The following is a 27,419-nucleotide window of genomic DNA, read 5'->3' on the forward strand; positions in this document are numbered from 1 at the left end:
AATTAAAAAACAGATTTTGAAGCATACCTGTTACAGCGAAGTATATGTATGCAAATTAGCTTTTGTGTTTTAATAAATATTACAGCATGCTATGTGACATCATTTTGACTTTTCATATGACATATTACTTAAAACCGATATATGATCAGACGGGTCACGTAATGTTAAATAATCTGTTAATGCGTTACACAAGTTTGCATGTTTTACATTAAACGTATCTACGTACAATTACTGCAAACAACTATGTATGTGTTATATTGAAATTGTCTTTGGCTATTCATAATTTTACTATAAAAAAGACATGAAATTTGACAATGATGGTTACTACTCTTCTTTTTAAATGTGGCAACAGCATTCGTTGAATTAGGTGTATAAGACCAGATAAGATCAGATAAGATTTTTATTAATCTAATCAAGAACCCATAAAGGGCATCTTTTTACAACAATATTATATGCGCAATATGATTGGAAAAGTAAAACAGAAACCTAATACCATACTATAACCATACATCTATGACTATAGTGAATGAAATAGTATGCTCATTTTCATAAATCAATAATTCACAGAACTGGAGTGGATCGTAACCTTGGCTAGCGAAAATGCTATTTGATATATATCTTTATTCTCATAAAGCCAATGCACTACATCGGTACAGAGGTAAAAATACAAACAATAAATATTTACAACTTGTACAAAACAAGTGAAAGAGGTTTCATTGGTTACAAGCCAGGGGCCTGGTTTTCAAAAGTATCATAAGATACGTCATAAGATATATCTTAGGACATATTTTATGATCATCTTATGACTATCATATGATATGTCATAAGATGTAAATCAAAGCTGTCTTAAGAGAGTCATAGCTATGATGCTCTTATGACTGTCATAAGTGAACATTATTTTCTATTATTTTAAATAATGTTTAAAAAGTATAAAATATAAGAATAAAAATGAAAAGTATGAACATATTAGTTATTACTATTCTAAAATATTTACGATTTTCTTTTCCATTATAATAAACCTGAAATTTTATACAAAAAGGAATTGCAATATGAGTTGATAATTTGTTTAAATTTAGTTTGTAATATATGTTTAATCTTCAACTTCGCTTTCGTCTATCAACATACATGCATTAATTGTTGTTTAACTGTGAATACTTTATAGATTCGGTAAATCGAGTACCCGCTTAACAAAATGCCCGTGCACATACGTCAATAGTACTATTAAATATACAAGGAACGAAATAATATGTATATCTATTGTACAAAACCATAAGTTAGAAAAGAATTCCAAATTGTATGTCGCAGGAGATTCAAATTTTAATTCATGTAGTAATAAAATAACTATTTGGCTAACCGAGAAACACAACAAATATTTGTATTACAATTAATATGAAATTATGCCAAAAAAGTCATGAAAAGCAATTAAAATTTTAGTTGACATTCATAAGACCATCATAAGTCATGTCGCGAGGGTTCTTAAGTTTACGACAAAAGTTATGACAAATCGTAACTTAGGACACTTTCGAAAACATATGTTACGACTATGGCATGTCCTAAGACCATCATAAGACATGTCTTAGTCATAAGATACTTTCGAAAACCAGACCCCAGGAGTACAAACTCAAGAATTTATATGTTTTATAAAAGAGCACAGCTTCTCCAGAACTGGTTTTCTTGTACTTGACATAAGTTCAGGGAATTTAGCTGTATTTTGACGTTTTGTCAAATATGCAATCAAATACTTTCGTTTTTGATGAGAAAAAAAATCATTAGAATACTCATATAATGATATTGTAACATAGACTGCAGAAGCAAATTTCTCTTATAGATTCGTGATCTTCGTTAGCCAGAGCTTATTGAATCCACTGAGTCCTTTCATCTGACTGGATCGTAACTCCTAGCTAGCGAAGATTCAGATTTGTATGATTGACGGAGTGTGAATCGGCTAACTTATGGAAAAGAAATAAATAAATCATTACTTCATATATGCAGGAATAATTAAACAGGATTATTCTAAAGATCAATAAAAATATTTTCAAATTCTTTTCATGTAGATTCATTTGTAATGTTTTCAGGCGGTTTTTCAGCTTGATTTCTGAGCGTCACTTTCAAAGGTGTGATTTAAAAGAACTCTAGTAATTAGATTAAGTTAATGTAAAGATATATTGTAACCAAAAAGACAGAATAATACATTGCTCAATCTTATGTCACCTTTCTAGGTAAAATCACCGGAAATACGATAATTAAATTAATGCAGAGACATATTATATGTCTCTGATTAATGTAAGTCTGCTTTATCAATGTAATTTGGTTTGTTGAGAAATAAAGATATAAAGATTATATGCATTTACAAATTTACAAATTTTATTAATTTCTAAAATTCATTATTTTATTTTTTTTAGTTATCATACTTTAGCTTTTTCGAATCTATTTGAATTGTGTATGATTTTCTTTGATTTGTCCCTCTTTACAATTAAAATTTCCTTACTAGGAATTTTACAACCAATTATTGGTTCTCGCACGGTTTTAATCTTAAGTAAATAATATTTTTAAAATCCCAAAACCATGAACAATCCTGTCCATATAAAAAATCATTGAAGTCGAAAATCGAAAAAACAAACAATCCGTGGTTTCAAATTATTTTGTTTAGCCGTTTATGCTGAAACTACTATAACACATGTGTTATAGTAGTCTCATGTTTATGTAACTAACTTAAACATAAAATGATTGATAGCATATAATATAATATCTAATACATTATGTCTAAAGATAGCAAAAAAAAAAAATACTTTAAAAAAAAATCCATAACTGCACGCACTGGTCAAAGGGAAGTAATCAATTTGGCTCGAAAGTAAGCAAAGACCCCGGATGTCCGCCAGAAACCTTCAGAACAGACGCCATTTTGTATCGCAATGGTAGGCAAAGCTGTCAACCGAAAACATCGGTTTGCCATGTGATGTTTAAAAATATAGTCATTTTGTTCGTTTTTATTTAAAATAATAAATTGGTGAGTTTCTAATTATTATTTCAAGCTAGTTGCGGATTATATTACTTAATGAATTGAATATTGTTGAGGATGAAGGCCACCGTCGGCTGTTGACAGTCCGACGGAAGGATCAATGACCTTTTCTCTGAAAACGGTTGGTCAATGTTTGACGTCTTTTTGTTGCGATTTTTTTTTTGCTCGAAATAAAGATTATTAGATTTAAGATAATTTGAAGAGGAATTAATATGAGGATCGATTATATTTGATATTAATTTTATTAACGGTAAATTAGTGAACTTAAAGCGTTACATGATACTTATCGATCGAGATGTTAGATATTTGACGTGTTGACGTTGCATTTTGACGTCAATTTACAATATATAGTTGTAGTTAGGTAAATGTAATTAAGGAACTGTGAACATTTACTTTAATCTGATTATAATATGCAATTCCTCATAATGTCTGATGATATAAACATTACAGTGTATCTTTAATATTATGGATACCTTCTGGCATCATATTAATTTAATTCAATAATTTTGTATATATCATTTTCAATGTTTGACTGTTAATGTAAATTAACTTTAAAAAATATTCTGAACTAAATTCTGAACCATTTCAATAAACTCAGTAATTTTTGTTGTAGTATTGTTGACAAGTTAAGATACATATTTCAAATAATGAGGACAGAGATATTTTATATTGTGTCATTTGAGTAAATAATTGTATTTGCCTGAAACGAATCCTTGTCTAATAAAGTCTTCACAGTAAACTTTTGCAGCCACAGGTCCATATTAATTTGTGTTAATATTATTTACTTTTTATACATATGTTCATGTATTAGGCAAATTACTGATAGTTAATATTGACATGTATTTGTATGAAGTTTTGTTTCTATTTCTTTTTGTTTTATCATGAAAAATTATGATATATAATATGCATGTTTCTGTTTACAACATATTTTTTTTAAATTTGTCATCATATTTCAGATCCAATCTTATAATTACTTATCATTGATAAAACAAATGTTGCTCTGAAATATGTGCAGGTTTTTCGTTTTATAAAAAATTGTTTTATGAGTGTTTTTCCTGAAAAATTATTTCAAGTGATACATCATCAAACATTTTCTTATAAACACAAATTCTTTCCCTTCACATTCTAGTAATTACATTGTACTACATGAATTGACCCATATATATTTTTGAGCAAAATGTCTTTAAACAGTAATTTCAGACAAATACTTCAAAGTTATTGCCGATCATTACCAGACACTGCTGAGAACATATCTTTATAAATTGCTAAAAGAACCTCATTTAATTTAGACCAAAAATAACTTCAGAGATTATTTTTAAAATGTGTTAACTATAAATATGAACTTCATGAAGTATATACATGTATATCATAATTATTTAGGTGTGAAACACTTTTGACCTTGGACCATTTAAAGTAATATGCACCGTATCATCAAAATTAAAGTTAGTAACAAAATCATGAATGTTTTAGATTCAAATTGTGTGAAAGTGCATATGAAGAACTACACATATTTTTTGTGAAATTGCATGCAAAACGCAGAAAATGCAAGTTCCCAAGATTGAATCACAGAGTAAAATGGCACTGGTGTTGGACTGTTTAGAAAACTCACTACCTACACTATATTTGTTATTATTACCACACTGTAGGAGTTGTATTGCATTCACAGTGTTACTTCCTCTTTTTTTGATGATTTTCAATTACAAGTGGGATATATATGCTTATCACAATTCATGCAGTTTTGACAACCTGTTATAGAAAAATATCAGCTGTTTCACAGAATATGAATTAACTTCTCTCACTCAACAAATTACCTTTATATTGTCATGATTGTCTGGGAGGATTTTCATCAAATATTTTCCTTTTTGATTTTTGGTTGTTTGATAATTTTCAGTTATTTTAAAGTAAAAACATCCCTGTGTTGAAGCCCTCAGTATGAAAAATTTATACAATAGATATATTATATTAAAACACTAACAGTTGGATATGAGTACACTTTAAGATACAGCAAAATTAATCAAAAAATCTTTTTGTATGGCGTATATAAACTATGTATATTTCTGAAAAGGATTGTGTTTTGTTCAACAGTAATTTAGTCTGTTCCAAATAAAGTATGTTCTATGGAAATAGCAGCTAAGTGTTGAATGTTTTTAAAGAGGTGATTTCTAAAATTTATGTAGAGTTGACATTCTAAGAAAAATGAATCGAATCTTATAATGGACACCCACATTCACAACTTGGGTCATTTACTAAATTAACTCAGTATAAATCAGCTTTTAAAGGACTACATCTGTGTCGTAATTTTGTATGTAGTATATTTTCCATCCTGTTTTCAATGAAATAATATTTAGGTACCAAACATGAAACATCCTTTCTCTGGACAGTGTTTTTGAAATTTGGAGATGATTGTATGGATCTAATATCTAATGGTAATAAATTCCATGCATGAATTGAAGAAAGGAAAAAAGATATAGAAAATATGTCCAAACTACATCTCGGTACTCTATAGTGAGAAAGGTTTCTAGTGTTATAATAAGTATCACTGAAATAGAATGAATAGGTGATAACTAAAATTATCAAACCACTAAAATGATCTAAAATAGGTGATAATGAAATCACTTGTTTAAGTCATACCCCTGACTGTTAAATGTAAGTTTGTTTCTCAGGTAATGAGGGACCAACATTCCAAACCTTTTCATGTTTTAATTTATTTTCAATGGCTGTTAGATAATATGGTTTATCATGATTGAGCTAATGTTATGTTATAGTAGAAGACCTTAGGTTTATTACAGAAATTAGCTGAAGGTAAATATTTACCTGTGATGGTAATCTGTAATAGATTTCATAACCTGCTATCTGTAATATCCAATCAATTTTGATAGTTATAATAGAAACAAGTTGTAAAATTTCCTAACAATCGTAAAAATAATGGGTAAAAAATTGGACATTAAATAACATTTTTTCTGCAAACATATATATATACATTTAGCAATGACATTCAGTATTCCTGCTTGCCTGAAATAGAAAAGTGATTGATGCACTTACCCCACCATTCTTTAGGAAGCTAAAAAATGTGCCTTTTATATAAAATTAAAATTTTATTCCTTTTATTCAGATGTAATTCATAAAGCGTTTCCTTTTTCTGACAATTTTAATTAACAAATAAATGTAAAAATAAGCTTCAGGCAGTTATATAAAATTGAGAATGGAAATGGGGAATGTGTCAAAGAGACAACAACCCGACCAAATAAAAAACAACAGCAGAAGGTCACCAATAGGTCTTCAATGTAGCGAGAAATTCCCGTACCCGGAGGCGTCCTTCAGCTGGCCCCTAAACAAATATATACTAGTTCAGTGATAATGAATGATAACTTTAGATTATGGGCCTGTATGTGATTACGGATAACTGAATATTTACATGTACAGGCACTAAATGTTTAAAGTCATAAGAAACCTCAAATCAAAAAAATAATGCATATGTTTTTTTATAACTCAATGGATAGTTTTCATTATAAAACTTATGTACATATACTTTTTTCTGAAGAAAATTCTTTAATTTATTCATATATAGAAGAAGTTTACTTTATTTTAGTTGCTTCCTTCCAAGCAATTTGCCTGACATATTTTCTGAATGCAAAGTGACCTCAGTGTGACCCATCTCGTAAAAATCTGTTGATCACAATACACACGGATGTCCTTAAAAAAAACTATTATCTGAATTTACATGTTAAACACATGCTCAATTTCCATGCTTTTTTGTCGATTGTTGACAAACAGGTGACAATTGTTAAACTTCGGCTTCAAAACACGAACTTTATTTACCTGCCATATTTTCACAACAACACTGACAGATTGAAAAAAAAAATGACGTTTATACAAAATTTACACGAAAAAAAATGATAAATTCGTGCACAGAAGACTAAGTTTATGATGTGTGTATGTATTGGTTCAAGAATTGGAAGAACATTATTTTTCACGGGTCACTCGTTTCTAATGACTTTAATAGAAAGGGCAATATCAGAATATGTTCTTTTTCATCTACATGTACAAGTATATCATAAACATCTTTACAGTTTTATTCAGTGGAGCATTAAATAAGCCTCTTTTAACATCAATGTTTAAGGCATAATAGTTATGAATTCACTGGAAAACATAGCTTGTGTAACAAGTATAAAGGCCATGCATAATATATTTTCCTGGATCTGTATGATTATCAAAGGCATAACTTCCTCAATCCCCTCTTGTATCTTATACTGATTACTAAGTAGCTGTTTGAAGTGCACTTTACAAATACTTCAGTCACTATAATATAAAACCTGCTTACAATGACCGTAAGGGGGTGCTTTAATTATTCGAGTTAGACATGGACCTCATTTAAGTAACTATAAATATAGCTTTCTAATGCACTAACTGCTGACAAAAGTTCAAATTCAGTATTTTAAAGAAATTGAGCTTCAAAAGTGGATGACATTTCATATATTAAGCAGGTTTTATATTCAGAGAAAAAAGAATGGCCTGGTATCTATAAATAGCCACAACCAAAAACAAATAATATTTAATTTATAAAGACAACAAAGTATCAAATTTAAAGATCAATGTAACAGACTTGACTCATCAGACTGGCATTACTGCCAGTTTCAACTTTAATGATTTATAATTTATCTTGCGAACCTGTTTTAGAATGTTGATAATATTTACTTTAGATTGTTTACTACATGTACTTTAAATGTCTCACTTATTTCATTTCAGAGATGACAATGTATGGAGGAGAAAATGGAAAGAAGAAACAGTCATCTTTAACTGAAAAGAAAATGCAGCTTCCTATTTTGTCAATTAACACAATGTCAGAGGTATATCATTTACAGTATTTATTATGCTCTGTCAAACCGTTTTCCTTAGAATCAGTTAGTATTTTACATTTGTACATCTATTCTACCTGCAAAACTGATTCCTTTGAGCTTTTAATTGAAAGAATGAGATATTTGACAAAAAGGAAAAAAATCTAGGAGAGCAGTGTTTGTTCTTCGGAACAATATTTTTGTCACACAATTCTCTGGGACTATTGAGCTGAATTATAATTTACTTCATATGTCAGCAGCTTGACAGTATAAAGGAGTTGTAACAGACATGTTTGTGCTCTATGTGGATCTGTCAAATGCCTACTTCCAGTCTGTTACAATTTAATAATTATGTTGAATGATCAGAAAAGTTTTATCACCCAATTCTTCAGTACTGCTTTACAAAAAACTTCATATTTTGTCAGTACCTCAACAGAGATCAGATGTTAAGTGTATGCACTTTTTCAGGTCAATTGTTCATGTATAAAATGCTGTATAGATGAATAATATATTTCACTTTAAAAAAAAAACACAATATATAGACATAAAAATATATTTGAACTCTTTTCAAGGGACAGCTGAGAGACTTTATTCCCAAACTCTTATCAATGGTTAAAAGTAGTATGGAAGATAAGACGGAAAAACCTGACTGGTGGCCTAGTGACCTGCCATGGTCAGATACACAGACACATATAAAATATCATCAGGTAGTAAGTTAACATAGTTATATCTAAATTAAATGATACAGTTATATTTTTACTATAGACCCTTGGTCACGTTTCTGGCAGAATATTGTTTAGGCCAAAATAAATTAATAGTGTGTTTCCGGTTTCCCGACCCTACCTCCGTTTCTGACGCCGACCCTAAACATTTTATTGACAAAAATAAAAAAAATTATGAAAAATCCGGATTTTTCGGTCTGTCCGGATCCGACTTTCTGTTTAGAAAACTATAGATCTTCAAAACGTTTGATAGCAAGGACCAATATAAATAAGTCAAGCGTTTCAAAAACCAAGATTTTTAATAAACAAGCATGGCTGCAGCTAATTTTTAGCTGTCAAATATGCAAAATGTGATGACATGTCTGCAAAATATAATGACATCAATTCTGAATTATAACAATATGATGAATATTTTTTAGGAATAACATGATGGGGAAAAGAAAAGTTTTATGACATACGAAAACATTTGTCATGATTTGACAAGACCATAATTGACCAAAATTTTAAGAGTAAAATGAGATCAATTTACTGCTATAAATCAATCCAGCTTTGTGTAAAATATGCACTTACCATTGTTGTAAAAAATTGCTCTCAGAGTTAAAATACTTTTGGGGATTTGACAGTTGGTGTTAATGATGACAAAAGGCAGAAAATGTGCAACAAGAAACAGAAAGCTTTCCCCAGTAGGCAGACATGGTGTATGATTCATGTTCATTTATAAATGAATCTGCCCCTGCACCATGTCTACTTTTATTCTTTTTAATTTTCTCTGGCTGGTCCCAGAACAGTTTATACCAGAATGACCAGAGATGGAAAATAAATCTACAATTTTTTTCCATATATTAAATATAAACTAATAAAGACAAAAGATTCTCACTTTTCTCAAAAGCTGAAATTTTAATATTGTCCGAACCCCACTCCTAAAGATTAAATTCTGTCAAACATCAAAAGACATCTGTTTATTAAATAAAGACCGTGCAAGAGTATTGCCACTCAAAAAAATCATAGGCTGCTGCTTAGCATCGATTTACTACTAAAAAAGGGGGAGGGTAGGAATCTGTTCCCACATGTATAATACCCTTAACTTAAAGTTATGTTTAGCTTCTGCAGATACAAAAACATTAAATTGAAAGGGAATTTTTATTATTAATAAAAATATATGTGGATTTAATTAAGTACTATTATAAATATCAAAGAAGCATGCAGGCACATCAAATGATTTCATTTGAATCTTTCTGCTATCATCGACAGAAAAAAAAAGTTTTCATAAAATAAAATGTTTTACCTACCTACCCTACCTAATTTTTTTCAGGGTGAAATAGGAAACACACTATTTATTTATTTTGGCCTTAAGAACCCATTCCAATTGTAATCAATAAAGCATACAAAATTCCCAGAATTTCTTTTTATCATACTAGTTTTGATTCCCAAACAACCTATTTTAATCCTTTCTAAGAAAATATCTTTATTTGTAGTGCGTTTTTTGTTGGTGGTTGTTATCATTTGACCTTTAGAATGTTGTCAGTTTAATCATTGGTTTGTAAATGTTGTTTTTTTATGAGTAATAAGTCAAGTTCACTAATTGTAAGTGTTATTGTTTGGTGTTGGAGGGAACAAGGAATTTTATGGATTTGAAAAACATTATTTCTATGAATTTTTCCACTTATCTTTCGTGTATCCTTTTTCATGAAAGAATTTCACTTTTTGGTGAATTTTATACTAAACATGTTCAATTGATAAAGACAATTATAAGATGATGAAATTGATTTATGTATAATCCTTTTTCAGGCTTCATGGGCGGACACTTTAAGGAATGTTGTTAGATGTTGTTACAAACATCTTGGCCAGGAGAAGTTGCTACAAGAAAGCTCTAAAGACAAGATAAAGACTAGTTATAATTCTACTTTTCCAGTTAGTATTATAACATGTATTGTTATAAAATAGCAGAGTTCTAGAAAATATTCTGTCATGATAAGTTCACCAGACCCCAAGTATCAACCAAGCTATTCTCATCACTTGGCACCAACTCACTATAGATATCATGACTATTTACTTTAACAAAAGTTTTCTCCTTTGAAACCGCTGTGCCAATTGGAACCCATTTTAGGTCACAATCAACACTGGCCATCTATTTTAAATGACATGTCCCATGATCTTCCTGTCTGTAGACCATCATGATTCAAAATAGAATATAGGGATAAAATGCAATTAATATCTTTGAAACCCTAATTATAGACAGAAAAAACTGAATGGCCAGAATTGTTATTGTTCTATAGTAAATATTGTCCATTTTCACCTAAACTGCCAGTTGATGTCCTATAGCACTTAGTAAATGACGATTTTAACAAAAGTTGTCCTGCAATACAAATACAGGTTGACAGATAAAATGAGATGATAAACATATAGTAGACTTTAAAAGTATTCTGGTATCCTGCTTCTGTTGTTATTGACCAGTTTTGTATTCAGATTACTGTTTACATCACAGACCAATTTGTGGTCCTCATTGTGCCTTGATTTTAGTCATGTTGATTTCATTTATAAACAAATTCAACAAGTAGGAAGGTGAAACATACATTTAATTTGAATGCTAAATTGCAGGTTAAAAACAATATTTCGTACAGTATAGTAAAATATATAATACATTTGTACTCCCTACAAAACAGGAGAAAAGCATTTCTCTCTATTTCTGAAGCTCATAAAATTTTGTATTTTTCTTCTGTTTGAAAATTGTATATACACTTATACAGTTGCAATCTATAATGAATTATTTGCTAAAATTGGAAGTATTTGATTTTAGTTAATATCTGTTGAATTTTGTTTTAACTTTTTCTACCTTTTTAATGCAAATTTTCAAAACACTAGCAATTTCTTCTTGGGAATTTTTATTTTTATGTACATGTGTTCATAAATATGTCTTAAAATAATAAATATTTTTGTTTTACAGGTTACAATATCCCCATCATTGTTGGAATGTTTACAACAAAGTACAATTGTTTCAGGTAGGTACCTTATTGACCACATGTGTACTCTGCAATTAAGTCTTATTTGTATTCACAATATACAGTAATTCTAGACAATTGGTACTCTTGAATAAAGTTGTTGAACAATGGGTTGAGTTTTAGTCTCAGTCTCTGTTTACAGTAATCTAAATTGACCACCTCCTTGTTCCATAAAAAGCTAACATGGTGTAATATTTCTAGATATATACAGAGTATACAAATATGATCAAAAGTTGCTTAATTAGATTAATGGTTGACTCCCTTTTCATAATTTTGTTATTTATTGAAATAGTACAAAGTTTAGATAACAGCTGAAGACCACCAATGAGTCTTCAACACAGCAAGAAAAAAATCCTGCTGTGGTCCTCAGATGGCCCCAAAATAAAAATGTCTACTTGTTCATTGAAATGGACACACCGCTAAACTCCAAAACATATAAATAAACTGGAATTTAAAAAACAACATACAAGACTAACAAAGACCAAAGGCTCCTGACTTGTGACGAGCACACAAGTGTGTTGGAGTTAAACATATTTAGTGAAATCTCAACCCTCCCCTATACCTCGAGCCAATGAAGAACAAAGAAACACACAGCAATAAGCACAGAAAAACTGTTTAAAAGAAATCTTGAGTCCAATGTCAGAAAAGTTACAAACGAAAGAAAGCAAAATGACAATGATACATAAATTAACAAAGGACTACTAGCAGTTACTGACATGCCAGCTCCAGACCTCAATTAAACTGATTAAAAGATTATATGAAAATCAAGCACAATCCCTCCCTTAGGGGTTTCATAATATACTATTATAAAATATATGAGAACATAAACTGTATCATGCCAACCACTGGTTTTAGAATAAATGTGTTATTTCCGCTTCAAAGAACCTATGAGTGAATCAATATTTATACAAAGATAAGCCATCCTTAATGACCTGACAACAGTATTGTAACTATATGCTAAGTATCCCTTCTTAATAAGCCTGTTTAAAGGTTTGGTTAGCTTGTGAGGTGAATGCAAACGTTTTTGTGCTTTGTAAAGAATATTCACATAATAGATTGGATGTGAAATACCTGAAAGTTTAAGATATCTGCATGCTGATTTTTATTTACGAATTATGTCCTTGTACTTATGATAAAATTTAGTAAATGTCACAATAACCATGCTTCTTGCAGTTGATAGTTTTTCCATTTTGATAATTTTTCATTGCTTTTTATTTTCAGAGAAAAAAGTGGTTAAGGAAACAAGGAGAAGATATTCTGAAATTTTTATCTGCTTTTTTTGTGAAAAAGAATTTTGCAATAAATCTGAGATGAGAGCACATCAGATGATATGTGAAGATAGACCACCACAGTTACTTGTAGTGCCCTCTCCACCAAGAGACTTGAGCCCTAAAGAAGGGAATCTGCCACCTCCCATAAGCCCGGCCAAAATGCATTTTAGTGAAAGCTTTGTTAAAATTTCAAAAGACAGATTTGTCCAAGCAATAGGAATGGTGCAGAAACAAAAAGCTGCCAAAATATTAGCCCGAAATCGTTGTAGTAGTATGGACATTGACTGTAATCTGAATTTTCATGATTTTGAGGAACCAGAAACTCCAATATCTCCACCTACACCAAGAACACCTAAATCTCTTATGTCTCAGCTGAGCAAAGATGATGGGCTATCAGCATCAAGAAAACGTTTAAGTTATTCCAATAATGATGGAGACATCAATGATAAGGAGAGTGTCAAAAGTTCAGATAGTAATGATGAAGAGAGGCCATCTCATGTTAACAAATCCTTAATGAACATAGACGTATCCTCTCTGCTTGGGCAACGTATTGTTAAATATATGAAAGACGAAACAAATTTGGTTATTGTTAAAGATTCAGAATCTTTCTGTCGAACACCAGATAAAAATGAATATTATGATAAATTAAGGCATAGGTCAAACCAATATCCAATCTTTTATCGACCAAGAAAAAGTTTTGATGTGATTCATTCACATCAGTATAAATTCACGAGAAAGCAAAGAAAGAAAGCATCAAACAAAATTCCTATCAAAAAGATAAAGCAAAAGAAATCAGCATACAAGCCTCCAACATGCAAGGTGGCTCTTAAAAGATTGACAAAAGCAGATCTTCAAAGATGGCTGCCCAAACGTGATGTTAAGAATACAACAGATGAGATCTTCTTTGATGAGAACAATAATGATTTGTTTCCTAAGATTCCTATCCTGCATACAAAAGAGTGTGATAAACTATTAGGGTTGAAGAAAAGGTCATTGAGGAGACTTAATACAATGGATCCTCTCTCACTTACAAACGTTGTATCAGAAGATGAAAGTGCTGAGATATCTAAGCAGAAACTTACTATATATAGGTGTTTGTTGTCAGAAATAAATGAACTCACTCCTTTTCTATCCATGAAAAAAGGGACAAACACAAAACCAGGATCTGGCAGGAGAGAAGAAAAACCTAAACCAAGGTGGAGTTCCAGTAAATATAAACAATTTATAAGTAAGAAAAGTAAGGAGGATCAGGGTCAAATGTCATGGCTCAAAAATGAGACAGCTCTAGCACAGGTTGTTGTTGAGCAGCAATTGTCTAATTTTCTTAGTGATAGGGTAAGTCCCACAAGATCTGTAGATGATTTTACAGTCAAGAGAAATGGTGATGATAATATTTCTATTCTGTCACTATCAATATCTTCTGATGATGGATCCTATAACTCAGCATGCTGTTCAGAATGTAGAAGAAAGAAAAGATGTTTGTGTTCTCCTCTCTCTGTCTCCTATCCAAATGTTCCCAGTAACCAGTCTTGTGGATCCAAGTTGGAAAACAGTCCGCAATCAGCTGGTCAATGTCTCAGGGAAATAAATGACACTACAGAAATATCTAATTTAAAAACAGTTCCATCATCCCCAGTTCATTGTGGTATGTGTGATAGTGTGGAATCAAGCAAGAATGAAAATGATTTAATTCTGAACTCTCTGCCTTCACCGCCTCCTTCAGCACAGAAGAAGTCACCAAGTTCAAGATTTTCAGATACAAGTAGCGAAGGACAGTCCGAGAATAATCTGACCATCAAACGATCTTCACCATATAAGTTACGCATTTCTTCACCAAGAAAATCATATCCAGACTTTGAAGTGTACATGCAAAGGAAGATACAAACAACAGCTCTGGGGGAGCGTATAAACAATCACTGTAATCAGAATGATACAGTTAATAAAACACAAAAAGTGGACCTTGCCTTGTCAAATAAACCCCAGAAAATGTTGTCCTCTGTATCTCAGCCTGACATGGATGTCCTACGCAGGTCAAAGAGAATCAGATCTCCCTCATCATCATCATTATGTAATGATAGTCCTGCAAAACTTAGGAGATTAGAAACTCGATAAGTTTATATAGTGGTGTACAGTTGATATAGTCCTACAAAATTTGGTGCATTTGTAATCATATGCTTATAGTCTCCATTTCATTATATTTTTTATGTTTAAGTTTAAATGTTTAAGTAGTACTTCTATGTATGGTGTAATTTTTAGTTAACATTTGTATCACAAAACAGTTCATGTATGGTAAAGGCCCTACCTCATCATGTTAAAGGTGTTCACAGATACATACATGTATATACACAAAAGTCTCCACACAGAAATCAAATGTATTTTATTCATTCAGTTGTGATTATTCTTTTTAAATGATATGGTATTAAAGTATTAATTTTGAGTGTCAGAATAAGCATTATTTCTCTCCGTAAGATGTAGTGAATGGAATATATACTGAAGTTTGTAATCCACATTTACACCCTGCCATGCTTACCATTATACATGTATTGTCCACATATATCATAAATCATCTTAACTCTTTCAAACATTTTAATAAAAGTGTCATTTCCCCTGTTCTTATACAAAACAAAATTATTTTGCTTTAGCCCATATATTATAACAATTAACCTAAAGTCACTGTGGTTCATTAACTAACTATACAATTAAGTAATAAATCAGACTCCCTGTCATTCAATTATTTTAAACTAGTTGTCTTTCTAAACCACCTTTTGATATTCATAACTCTTCTTCATTCTTTATATGAAAAGCAAGTCTTGAAACTACATATCTCTTATAAAATTTCACTGATAATGAAAACTTATATAAGATAAGATACCTGTCTTTTAATTGTACTTTTCATTGATGCAGAACATCACAAATAATTTAGTAAAATGATTTTGTTGTTAAGGATGTACTTAGGTGAGGTTAGGTGAAAATTAAAAAATCAAGAATTCAAAATTGATTCTATAAGCTTGTAGAGCATTCTTTTAGGATCAAAATAAGCTAAAAATATTGATAGGTCATGGAACTCCTTTTCGAGATATTTGAGATTTAAAATAGGGCGGAAAAAGGCTGACTCTGACTTTAACCTTATGGTTTTATATGTATCATTTGGATCTGAAAACAAAAGAAAGAAAATTAAGAAACTTCAAAAATTTTGGTAAATGATATTTCATGAGCTACATGTATTTAGTCTTCTGTGAAAAAAAATGGGTGTTATGGGGCAAAATATTTTACCTCGTTTTGTATGGAAAAACACCAAGGAGCCTGAAAATCTGACACAAATTCCAAAACATCACCTAAGTGCATCCTTAAATATCTAAATGAAAAGTGTCAAAGTTAAGTTGGTATTCATTTATGTTTAATTTTTGGAAATATAAACAATGGCAGATTTGTTTCAACTATTTTTAAAAAATTTTGAAGCCTGAGAAATATTCCTGGCCAAAAATGAAATACAAATGTATATATTATTTCCTAGGTTCTGGAAGCAAAGACAAAATTGATCGGTTAAATAATTGTATTATGAAAATATGTTACATCTAAATATATGTTCTGGACTTAAACTGTTCTTAAACCAAACTGTCCGACTTTGTCCATACTTAGCCTACAATGTGTTAAGATTTGAGGTAGGGAGAGAAGCTGGAGAAACTATTTGTTTTTTTGGTTGGCATTAGCCCATGACAGGTTGTGCTATGACAGTGTATACTATGCCAAAAGGTTGATTTGTTAATTAGGGGCTTTTTCCCCTAAATGTTTTAGTGCTTTATTTTTGTAGATAACTGTATATATGTAAATCAGTAGAATTAGTTTCACAGAACAAATTTTGATGATTATCTGGTAATTTTTGTTGAGAAGAAAAGCAAGGCTTTGTGGACTGTTTTATAAACTAGTAAAAACATTTAGAAGTAAATATGTTCATTAACCCTTTTATTGTTCCTATTGATGTTTCAATCTGAGTGTGATACCTTGTTCAAGTGTATTTTATGGACATTATAAGGTATAAAATGAATCACTTGTCTCATAGATTTTTGTTACATAATAAGATATTTTATTATCGGCAGTCTTAGCCTTTGATGTTTTCTAAAACCTTGTCAAGAGTTATCTTAAATTTACTTGTTGTTTTATCAACATTATCAAGCAGTCAACTTTGAATCCCATATTATAATTATTGAAATAGTTGTGGAATAAGTTATCATTCTCTGTTAAATTGTTTATCCTTCAGTGAAGTCTAGTCCACTACATGATATTATGTTTTGATTGGTACACATGTTACTCTCAACAGAATTATTACAGTGAATCTCTGATAAACTCTTCTATACCTATCTTTGTAGCTTTATGTCCTGTTCCAAAATACTTTCCTGTGATAAACCTATTATATTGTTAAGCATTCATTTTGTAGTAGTAACTACCACTCAGTCAGGTTTTGTTGATTGGAATATTTCTTTGTTTAGATGTATATTCTGCATATGTACTTAATTTGAACAATTAGTATTTTTTTCACAAGAATGAGTTATTCATAATGATTATTCTGGTGTCGTCTTCAAGATTGAAAATGTTTTAAAAATTATCTGTATTTTTTTACTTTCTAATAGTAACCCGGTGTCAGCTTATTTTAAAATATTTGATATTTATCTAATAAAGTAATGAAAACAATAACAAGACAATGATTACTAACTGGTTTAAGATAAAAATGTTACATTTGGACATGTTTTTTGTATGTCATTAATTTAAGTATCAAGACTTGCAGCTGCAAGTGTGTTGAGATTTACAGTCTTCTAAGTACAAAATGTATCAGAATGATTCGACTTGTTGCCAGGTTTTTAACATGTTTATAATGTACAAAGTCATTGATATGACAAACATACACATAATTCCAACTGAAAAATCTTTAAAGTTTCTGATTTTAACGATTCAACATTAGATTTTGCAGTCCCTGTACTGCCAAAGAAATTTGAATAATTATAAATAGTTTGTTATAATGGTTTCATACAAATTTCTGACTGAAATGCATTATATGATTTACTTAGTGAATATGTATTGGACTTAAAGATTTAGCCAAAGGGAAATTTTTCTTCAAAGAAAAATGTATCCTTTTGAAAAAATGTTTTAAATGTAAAAAAATCTTAATATTCCTCCATAAACTTCTGACATTTTTATTCAGTATAAAGAACTCTTTGGGATGTATTTGCAAAAATATAGCAAGTCTTGTTGATAGTCAATATAAAATTAAGCCAAAAGTAAATTAGATATGTATTATAGCATTTTTTTTCTTTCATGCTGCAAAAACTAATTATTGGTTTATGTTAATGACTTTATTCATAACAATTTGTTTTTGTTTTACACTGGTTACATAAAACTAAGCACCCAAGTAAAATACATGTAACCCACTATAAGGTAATAAGTGGTAACTAGTAGTAAAATTACTTAAGGAAAGTACTAATTGATTAAGTGGAATTCAAGATATTTAAACTATGCATTCTGTTGATAAACAGAGCCACCTTTTTATTATACATTGACATATTTTACATTTTATTCCTGTCAGTTTTTATCAGTACAAGCAAGTTTTAAGTTTTCACATAAGTCCTTAATGACACTGATGACACTTAGAATTACATAACATAATATTTTCATATGAACAGTCTGACAATTTAGTAATATCAAGTATCAAGTATTTTTGTTTGGCTAAAAAATGTATCTTAGTATGAAAAAGATACGCACTGGAATCTGTATTTGTTGTCAAAGTAATTGTTGAAAAAACAAGTACCAGGTATAACAGTTTCAGTTTTGACAAGTGTATTGTTATATTAGCAATGAATGAAGATGGTACTGAAGTTATAACTCTTGTAATGTAGCATATGCAAATGTTTTTTTTCTTTTTCTCTAGTTTGATACATCAGTCTAAGTAAGCCATTGTGTATAGTATTCTAAAAGTGTTGACACTTGCCAATGTTATATATATAATGTAATGATTGTCATTGCATTCATCAAGGATTTGTATAGTTAGACTAACTATACAAATCCTTGCATTCATTTAAATTTTCACTGCATTGGTTTACAATCATGGCTGTTAGATTAGGCAGGCGTCCAGTAGTGACTAAATTCTTATGTTAGGGAATGTGTATGAAAGAGTAGACCATGCCATTTCCCTGTTGCCCCTTTTTATTACCCATACTAAAGATGAGTAGGACTGGCTGGATCATTTTGGCAGAAGAGAAGACTTAAGTTTCATACTTGTACATTTGTTACAGTGTATCGTCGATTTGAAGTGAACAAATTGTTGTAGAATCCTAAAGTTTGAATCAAATAAGTTTTTTCTTGACTGATGCCATAATACCTTTTAAAGTCTGTGATTTTTCTATGAATCTGAATGGTATGATGTTTTTATTGCATGCAAGTTTTGATTTGTATGGTGCTATGTTGAAAGCTGTGGAGATGATGTTAATCTGTTTTTAATTTGTCATATTTTGCTATGATCAAAAGGCAATAGAGAAGCTTTGACTTGTAATGCAATGCAGTATATTGTTTTATGATAATAACCAAATAAAATTGTTAAACATTTTAATTTAGTGATGTTTTATTATTACTTGTTATGAAGTATTCTTTCCTTCTTAGAAATGTAAGAGTTTTAAAGGTAAATTAAATTACCTTCTACTTAACAATATATCTAAGGTGTGAAATGTTAATCAATATAACAACAGCCCTTCAATGTACCGTATTTTGACAGGACAGAAGAAAATAAGTGATATTTGTAAACTCAATAAATTATTAGAATGGTTCCTTTGTGTTCAAATGCAAGACAAATCTTATTCATGCCAGAAGGCTTTTGCTCTTGTGGCTTTTATGATATCTGATGACATAGCAACTCAAAATGAGACCTTTTAGGTCCTAGTAAGAACTATACTATGATAGATGGTTGATTGGAGTGTAATACACTTTAAGCATTGGTTATTTCGTGGAAGCCAGGTTTTGTTGGTGGAGGAAGCCGGATAGAACCACTCTGTAGGAAATCTGATGTTTCTAGTCAATTAAGATAGGAGTAAAACGCACCTTACCCATGCGGGACTCACGCTGTGCTGAAAGTCTAGTGATACATTATTGAACTACTTTTATCTTCTGGCCTCTGAGGACCCTACAATGCACCTGGTAAAAAGTATTGCAACACTTCCATTGAAAACAATGTAGAATGTGTATAATTTTGGTTTTACCAAACAGTTTTAATCCGTTTATGGTTTAAAATTGCATTCATGGAATTAACTTACTTTTCATCCAATATAAATGCTACATGAATTGGATATAACAGCTGCCCGAAAATAGATTTTCAGGCTTTTCACAAAAAATGCAAATTTTGCAGGACTTTTTTTCCAAAACATTAGTTCTGCAATAAATACAGATGTTTTATGCATTACCGGTAAACTCCTTCAGAACCGTTTGAAATGCCTAGTTAAAGCATCTTCGCTAGCCCTTGGCTAGTGAAGATGAGTTAAATACACATTTTCTGTATCAGATTTTTAGCTTGCTGTAAAACATTACTTGACATTGAAGACAAGACAAAGCATGAATATAACTGTTTCAATACAGCTCTAAGGATGCGTATCTTTAGTCTTAAGTTTGTCTGGAATGTACGTTAATAACACAATTCAATTTTAAACCATAAGCTGAGTAAAAGTATTTGGTAAAACCAAAATTATACACATTCTACAAACATGTCATTTTACATTGTTTTCAATGGAAGTGTTGCAATACTTTTTTTCCAGATGTATATTATAAAAGACCAGTACAATATGAAAATAATGCAATGCAAACATACCATGACTTGGCCAAAAAACTTAACCTTGAGCAGTCAGACGGACAAACGACATCATGCCCATATGTCGTTGTGGGGCTTAAAAGCGTTTGAAGATACCAAGGGGACATCCAAAAACCCGCAAGTTTAGATGAACTGAACAACAATATCATCGCTTAGACATGTTGATGAAATGTCAAACAGTCTACAAAACTTTACAAATTGTAGACGGTTGCATAATCCCCAACAGAAGTTAAGTGAAATGTCATGTGCTTCACTGATAGCACCCTTCGTGTTGCTTATATTAAATACAACATCTGTGTGGTCACCAGCGAGGGAATGCTCATATTAAATACAACATCTGTGTGGTCACCAGCGAGGGAAGGGGGTAACAACAAGTGTGACATTCCCGTTGTCATTTGTAATTCCAAAACATTCGACCAACCCTGTAAAATTTTCGAAAAGACTGATCCAACTTCACCAATTGGAACCCTTGATTCAATAGTTTCGTCAGCAGCAGCCCAGAATCGAGGAAATCTATATTAATTCACATCTCTGGAATATCGTATCACTTGGGAGAGCAAGCACTGCTTGAATGGTGCTACATAAAAACAGACAGTTCACAATGGGAAATCGATAATCTTATAAAAAGATTTATTACCAAATATCATTTTCAAAATTTGTCAAGACTGAGACAGACTTGACTTTAGCTGATGCATTTTTTTAGTAAAGTTCAATGGGATATATGTGTTCAGTAGTAGTAACCGAAATGAACTTGTAACTTGTGAGAGGAGATCATCTCTAGAGATTAAATGATGCTAGCTTCTATTCATTCTTCCCGAGAAACTCGTATATAAGATTTGTTTTGTTTGAAGGAATAGAAGCACAGTTGGTACCCTTTGGAGAACAGATCGGTGTTCTATAAAATGATAATAGAAAAGAGAATTTGAAATGAGTCCAATATAAAGTTATGCTGCTGTAGTCTGTTCTATGGTCGGGTTGTTGTCTGTTTGACACATTCCCCATTTCAATTCTCAATTTTATTGATAAAACGATGTGAAGGAACACATCAAAAGTAAAGCATAATATTTATAAGTTATAAGAATTTAAATGTTTCTTTTTGTAGTTGCATTGCTATAAAAAAGCGACCAGCGAAGTACATTTGTGATGAATCTTAAAGTAAACTTTTATTGCATACATGTACATTATGTGATTAAAGAAAAAAACTAGTTTAAATCGTTAAGCATTAGTAAAACTGTTCAATGTTAGATTACATCCGTTTCCGAAAACCCTCACCTGAATCTAGTATCATATACATAAAGAAATCGCTATGGATTTCGACGCCTATCGTTTCCGGTACCATCAAACCACTTACTTTTTTTTCTGCTTTCAAATCTTTGTATGTAAATCAATAGAATGACATAGTAGATATTCTACAGACAAAATTTAAAGAACACTTTCAATAAATTAAATGGGTGAACATTATCAATTTGCTTTAGGTTTCATCAAGCGTGGAGATGCAACATGGATGTTTATACATTTGTAATTGAAATAAGATGGAACACGTTAGTTCGGTCAGAAGAATTGTGAAGATGAGAATGGCCGACATGAAAAGACGTTGTATAACCGTAGAGCCAGCTTGTCTTCATGAAAAAGACAAAGAAATTCCGATAAAGGGGGTATTAAATTCCTATTTTTGGTTTTTAGCCATATTTGGAATATTTAATCCCATTGCCTTAAGTGAGGAACAACAATTATCAAATCCGACCGCTAATCGGATACTCAAATATGTTTGCTCGTTCACTATTATTTTCAGTTCTGCAAATTTCATTAGACATCTTTTAACATACATGGACGTCGATGACTTCGAGAAAGGGATTCCAAAAATATTGATATCATTATTCTTCGTGCAGAGTTTGATTAACACGTTTGTGTCTAACAGGTTATCTAATAACAAAAATCATATGTGTACTTTTCTTACGAACTGGAGAAAATGTACACTGACATCTTATAAAGACAGGAAATATCTGAGTAGAATATCCAACTTAGCCGTCATCATTACGTGTGCTCTTATTGGAGGAAATATCTTATTTTTTGGCTATGTAAGTTATCGAGTAGATTTCTTTGACAATGTAATTGCCCCATATACAAAAACGGACTCCCTTGCGGATTTCCTTAAAGGAGTATATCTTGTTGTGAAGACTTTCTTGTCAGGTTCCTGGCTTGGACTTTGCGGTTTAGAAATTCTCATTACGCTGTTGTTAGGGAAAGAGTTGCGCATTTACGTTGAGCATCTTCAGAACAGAATCAAAAGCAAAAATTACGATTTAGAAGACTTACGACAACAATATACCTCTCTTTGTGATTTGATCGAGAAAGCTAATGGTATGTTTAAACTGTATAATGGTAGCACGTGGGTTACATCAATTGCTCATATATTGCTGCTGTTATACAGTCTGATTTGGTTTCCAGATACTCGCCATAACAATCTGGTTTTCCTCGCTCATATATTTTGGATGGTTGCCGTTACAGTTATGTTATTGGCTATAGCTATATGCTGTACCATTGTCAGCAATCTGGTAAGATAGAAATATAGCTATGCTGGTTTATCTTATTCAAAATGAATTGCTTATTGATGTATTTGTCCATGAAATAGCTAAATATAGAAAAAAAATTAAGGAGAAAGTAAATTCACCGAAAATTCACAAAAATACTGAACCCCGAAGAAAATACAAAACGAAAAATTCCCCCAAGTTATCAAACGGCAAAATCAAATCCTCAAACGAATGGATAACAACTGTCATATTCCTAACTTGGTACAAGATTTTTTTGTGTGTAGAAATGATGGATTGAACCTGGTTTTATAGCCAGTCAAACCTCTCACTTTTATGACAATCGCATCAATTTCCTTTATATTGATGTGTGAACAAAACAGATAAGACATAACAGGTAAAAATATCAAAAATAGGGATACAGCAGTCAATATTGTGTTATAATCTTAATCACTATAAAAATAAACAAATATATAACAATGAATCACAATAAGGCATATAGACAAAGCACATTAGAAAAATGAAAGACAATATTATATTACAAAAGTTTGCCATATCATAGCACAATAGTACAATGGCGGGATGTATAAATACAGATTCGAGTCAAATAGATATAATCAAAACAGACTAAACAGTAAATGTAATATTCACAAAGATAAATAAAAGAATACTACAACACGTTATTAAGATGATTAACATCGTCAGTACCCAGGATATTTATACTTCTATATTTTCCATTTGTAGGCACACAAACCAACGCACATCTTGTATGTTCTACCTCTAAGAAATGTGTCAACTGAATTTTCACTTCAGGTAAATTATACTTGTTATTTAGTATCACAAGCTATTCCCTACAGTGTCGCAATGTTTTTTTCTTCTGGTTAAAACACTGGACGTGTAAATTGATTGACTGTGTGTTGAGATCTATTTTTCTTTATTAACTTAATACATATTTCGATTTTAATACTAACTAGTACCGGTATTTGAAACTTGCTGATATTGTTGTCTTTTCTTAAACCGGAGTACGGATATGACATCGTTAAATGTAATGAAGTCTCTCCCACAGATCCTTAAATATGGCGTCGGAAATAAGAATAGAGGTCAGCATGAATACACCACTGTTATTCGTTATTCACAGGCACTTGTCTTAGAAAAAAATATCCTATATACCTTATTATATCAACAATAAGGTATATAGGGAATTTTTTTCTGATACAAGTGTCTGTGCTGTTATTGTAATATCAAGACCACATTAAAAAAAGGAAAATAAGTTAAACAAGCAAATTATATTTACAAAAAAAAATAAAACACAAAAGACAAAATGACAAAAATGACCAAAAACAGAAATAATCAGATCATTTATTTTACTTAAAATGTTTTATTAAATTACAGTACAGTACATTTCTAAAACAGCTGACCGATCCTGTAGGAATTTCTGTAATGAACCTATTCATCATCGACAAGACAACTTTTCTCACTGTAAGATTCTATTTAGATATTTGATTTGATATTTTACATTCAACTTCATCAGTTTATTTCACAAATTCACAAGCAGGATTATTCATTACTTAATTTACGGTATGTTTATTTTAAATTCTGACATCTCTCATATATATCAATATTTTTCAATCATTTTTTGTTTGTTTTATTTTTACGCAACGGTGTATATTTTTGAAATTTTAAATAAAAGACGATCTAGATCGTTGAAACTTTGTTAAAACTATTCACTTTTCTGAAAGTTCTGAAAGTTGATATACGAAAACGCCCAGATGAAAACCCATTTCCAAATTCATATAAACGATGAAGCAATTGTACTTATCTATAGGTCACATTGTCTCTGAACATTTTGCTGATTTTCTTAAATCAAGAGGACAAGTGTTAGAGAATTACTGTATGCACGACACAGATATTTGACTAAATGAATTATACAGAAAATATACAACTTTTAATCTTATGTGTTCAATTGATATGTTATACTAAGATATGAACGGACAGCAAAGCAGCTTACATTGTTTAAAAAAATACAACATTTATTTAACGTTTTTCTTTAAAAAAAATACGTACATAAATATTTTGATTGAAATTAACAATGTTACATCGCTATCTTTTTTTCTCTCCTCAGTTAAGTGGAATGCTGGCAACATATTTTGTTGTACTTCTTCAATTTAAACAGTCATTGGAACCCGCAACCATTTCTAACTCAACATTATCATCAACAGCTTGAAGTAACCAGATCTAACTCAACTTTATTATCAATAGATTGAAGCGTGAACAAGTTCTAGTTCAACTTTATTATGTTAATAAAATTAAATATAATATATGTAATTGCGTCTTTCAAAAATGAATTTAGCTCATGTGCTATGTCTATAAATATGTCCTTTTGTGTTTCTTTGTTGCATATTTTCTTTGTTTTATAGTGATTAGAATAATAACACAATGTTGACTGTAGTGCCCATATTTTGACATGTTTAACTATATATATAATGTCTGTTTGTTTTGTTCACAAATCGTTGTCAGTATAGTCGAATTTTATGCGACTGTCATACAAGTGAGAGTTTTAGCTAGCTTTAAACCCAGGTTTAATCCACCATTTTCTACACAAGAAAATGCAAGTACCAAGTCAGGGATATGACAGTTGTTATTCATTCGTTTGATGTGTTCGAGCTTTTGGTTTTGCCATTTGGTAAGGGACTTTTTGAATTTTCCTCGGAGTTCGATATTTTTGTGATTTTACTTTTTGATATTTATACGTTGAATGTCTTAAAGATGAAGAATTTGCTACACATATTCCATCAAGGTTTTTCTGAAAGATCCATGACAATGAGGTCAGGGTCATATAAATCCTGTCAGACAGACATGTACACCTTACAGTTGATTCATACATAAAATATAATTGACTAATTTCATGTCATACATGCAAGTTTAATAATGCGCAAACATCTAATGCACGGATTTTATTTTTGATTAGCGCAAGTATCATATTCAAGACAAAATTAAAGGTAGGTTCGCAAAATAGGCCGATCGAAATTAAAATGCTCCAATCTATATCAGGTTTTTTTTCAAGGACGAAATTCAAAAGATAAAATCAATATCCAAGTCACGTTCACAGCATTTCACTTAAGATATTCTTTTTGCTCTTTTGTAGGCATTGATATACAAACTTGTTAAGCGAACAAATGCACTGGTATCGGAATAAAGTGCATTGATTTAAAATACATTTACGCCCATTTTAACAGAAAAAATGGTTTATGTTTTGAGGCAAACACTTTTAAAATGTAAATCGATGCGTTAATATCTGCAAGTCACGTTCGGTTTATTTCATTTACTGATTTAGATTTTATTTAGATATTTTGTGTAAGCATTAGCAAATATTTGTAAAGGACATATATGTTTGGGATGTAGTGCGCTGAATTGATATTTCGTGCATTTTCAACTTATAATGGGATTTCAATGACTGCATAAATATAATTCTAAAATTGATAGCGTTCTTCTCAAAGACGCTTTGTTTTCTATACAATATTGGAAATTGTTTTTATTCAAATGTAGGGCGTTTAGGATATTAACTTAGTGCATACGAACTTTTGTTAGAAAGTTTTGCAGCAAGTCCACGAACCATTTGTTGTTAAGCAAATAAACATAAAATGGAACCAAGAGGGATGCATGTATGCAATTTTCGAATGGTTTTCCGTTGGTTTTCTCGTTTGATTTGCTTTACGTTTTTTGTAAACAAATTAGGCCGTTGGTTTTCTCGTTTGATTTGTTTGATTTGTTTTTACGTTTGTCATTTTGGGGCCTTTAATTAACAGCTGACTATGCGGTATGGGCTTTAAGGACGTACGGTGACCTATAGTTTATTTCTTTGTTATTTGGGGTGTCTTGTGGAGAGTTGTCTCATTGGCAATCATACCATATCTCCTTTTTTATATTGACCTTGAAGGCAGACATTTCAATTCTATAATTTTAAGATCAGGGTATTAAAAAGATATAGGTAGCCACGTCTTTCACAATGACAGTAATTCCTATAAACCATACAAACTTTACACGTTATTATAAAGGATACTCAGAGAATAATACCAATGGATGTTTGTGATCTTCCATTATAAAACATAATTGTAATATCTTTACAATAGGGAAAAGGGAGCATTGTTTCATATTTCTAATGGCTTATGAATACAAAGGACATTCACATGTCTCGAGGTTTT

At 30.9% G+C, this 27,419-nt stretch overlaps 2 protein-coding genes across 3 annotated transcripts; both read left to right on the forward strand.

The window, feature by feature from the left end:
• The first annotated feature begins 2,864 nt into the window (after positions 1 to 2,864).
• LOC134714913 (uncharacterized) lies at positions 2,865 to 19,444 on the forward strand. 2 transcript variants are annotated; one of them, XM_063576618.1, is made up of 6 exons: positions 2,865 to 3,007; positions 7,766 to 7,866; positions 8,427 to 8,564; positions 10,365 to 10,487; positions 11,521 to 11,575; positions 12,797 to 19,444. In XM_063576618.1, exons 2-6 carry the CDS (start codon positions 7,768 to 7,770, stop codon positions 14,956 to 14,958), a joined length of 2,577 nt encoding a protein of 858 aa, XP_063432688.1. In that variant the 5' UTR covers positions 2,865 to 3,007; positions 7,766 to 7,767; the 3' UTR covers positions 14,959 to 19,444. The 2 variants fall into 2 exon arrangements, with proteins under 2 accessions (XP_063432688.1, XP_063432697.1); XM_063576627.1 differs by having other exon boundaries at positions 8,427 to 8,561.
• A 2,819-nt stretch (positions 19,445 to 22,263) lies between these two features.
• On the forward strand, positions 22,264 to 25,477 carry LOC134719437 (uncharacterized). The gene is made up of 4 exons (XM_063585940.1): positions 22,264 to 22,344; positions 23,962 to 24,030; positions 24,610 to 24,696; positions 25,340 to 25,477. The coding sequence occupies exons 1-4, from the start codon at positions 22,264 to 22,266 to the stop codon at positions 25,439 to 25,441; spliced, it is 339 nt and encodes a 112-aa protein (XP_063442010.1). The 3' UTR covers positions 25,442 to 25,477.
• The last annotated feature ends 1,942 nt before the right edge of the window (positions 25,478 to 27,419 follow it).

The sequence above is a fragment of the Mytilus trossulus genome, chromosome 1 (assembly GCF_036588685.1).
Source record: "Mytilus trossulus isolate FHL-02 chromosome 1, PNRI_Mtr1.1.1.hap1, whole genome shotgun sequence".
In the NCBI taxonomy this organism is placed as follows: Eukaryota; Metazoa; Mollusca; class Bivalvia; order Mytilida; family Mytilidae; genus Mytilus; species Mytilus trossulus.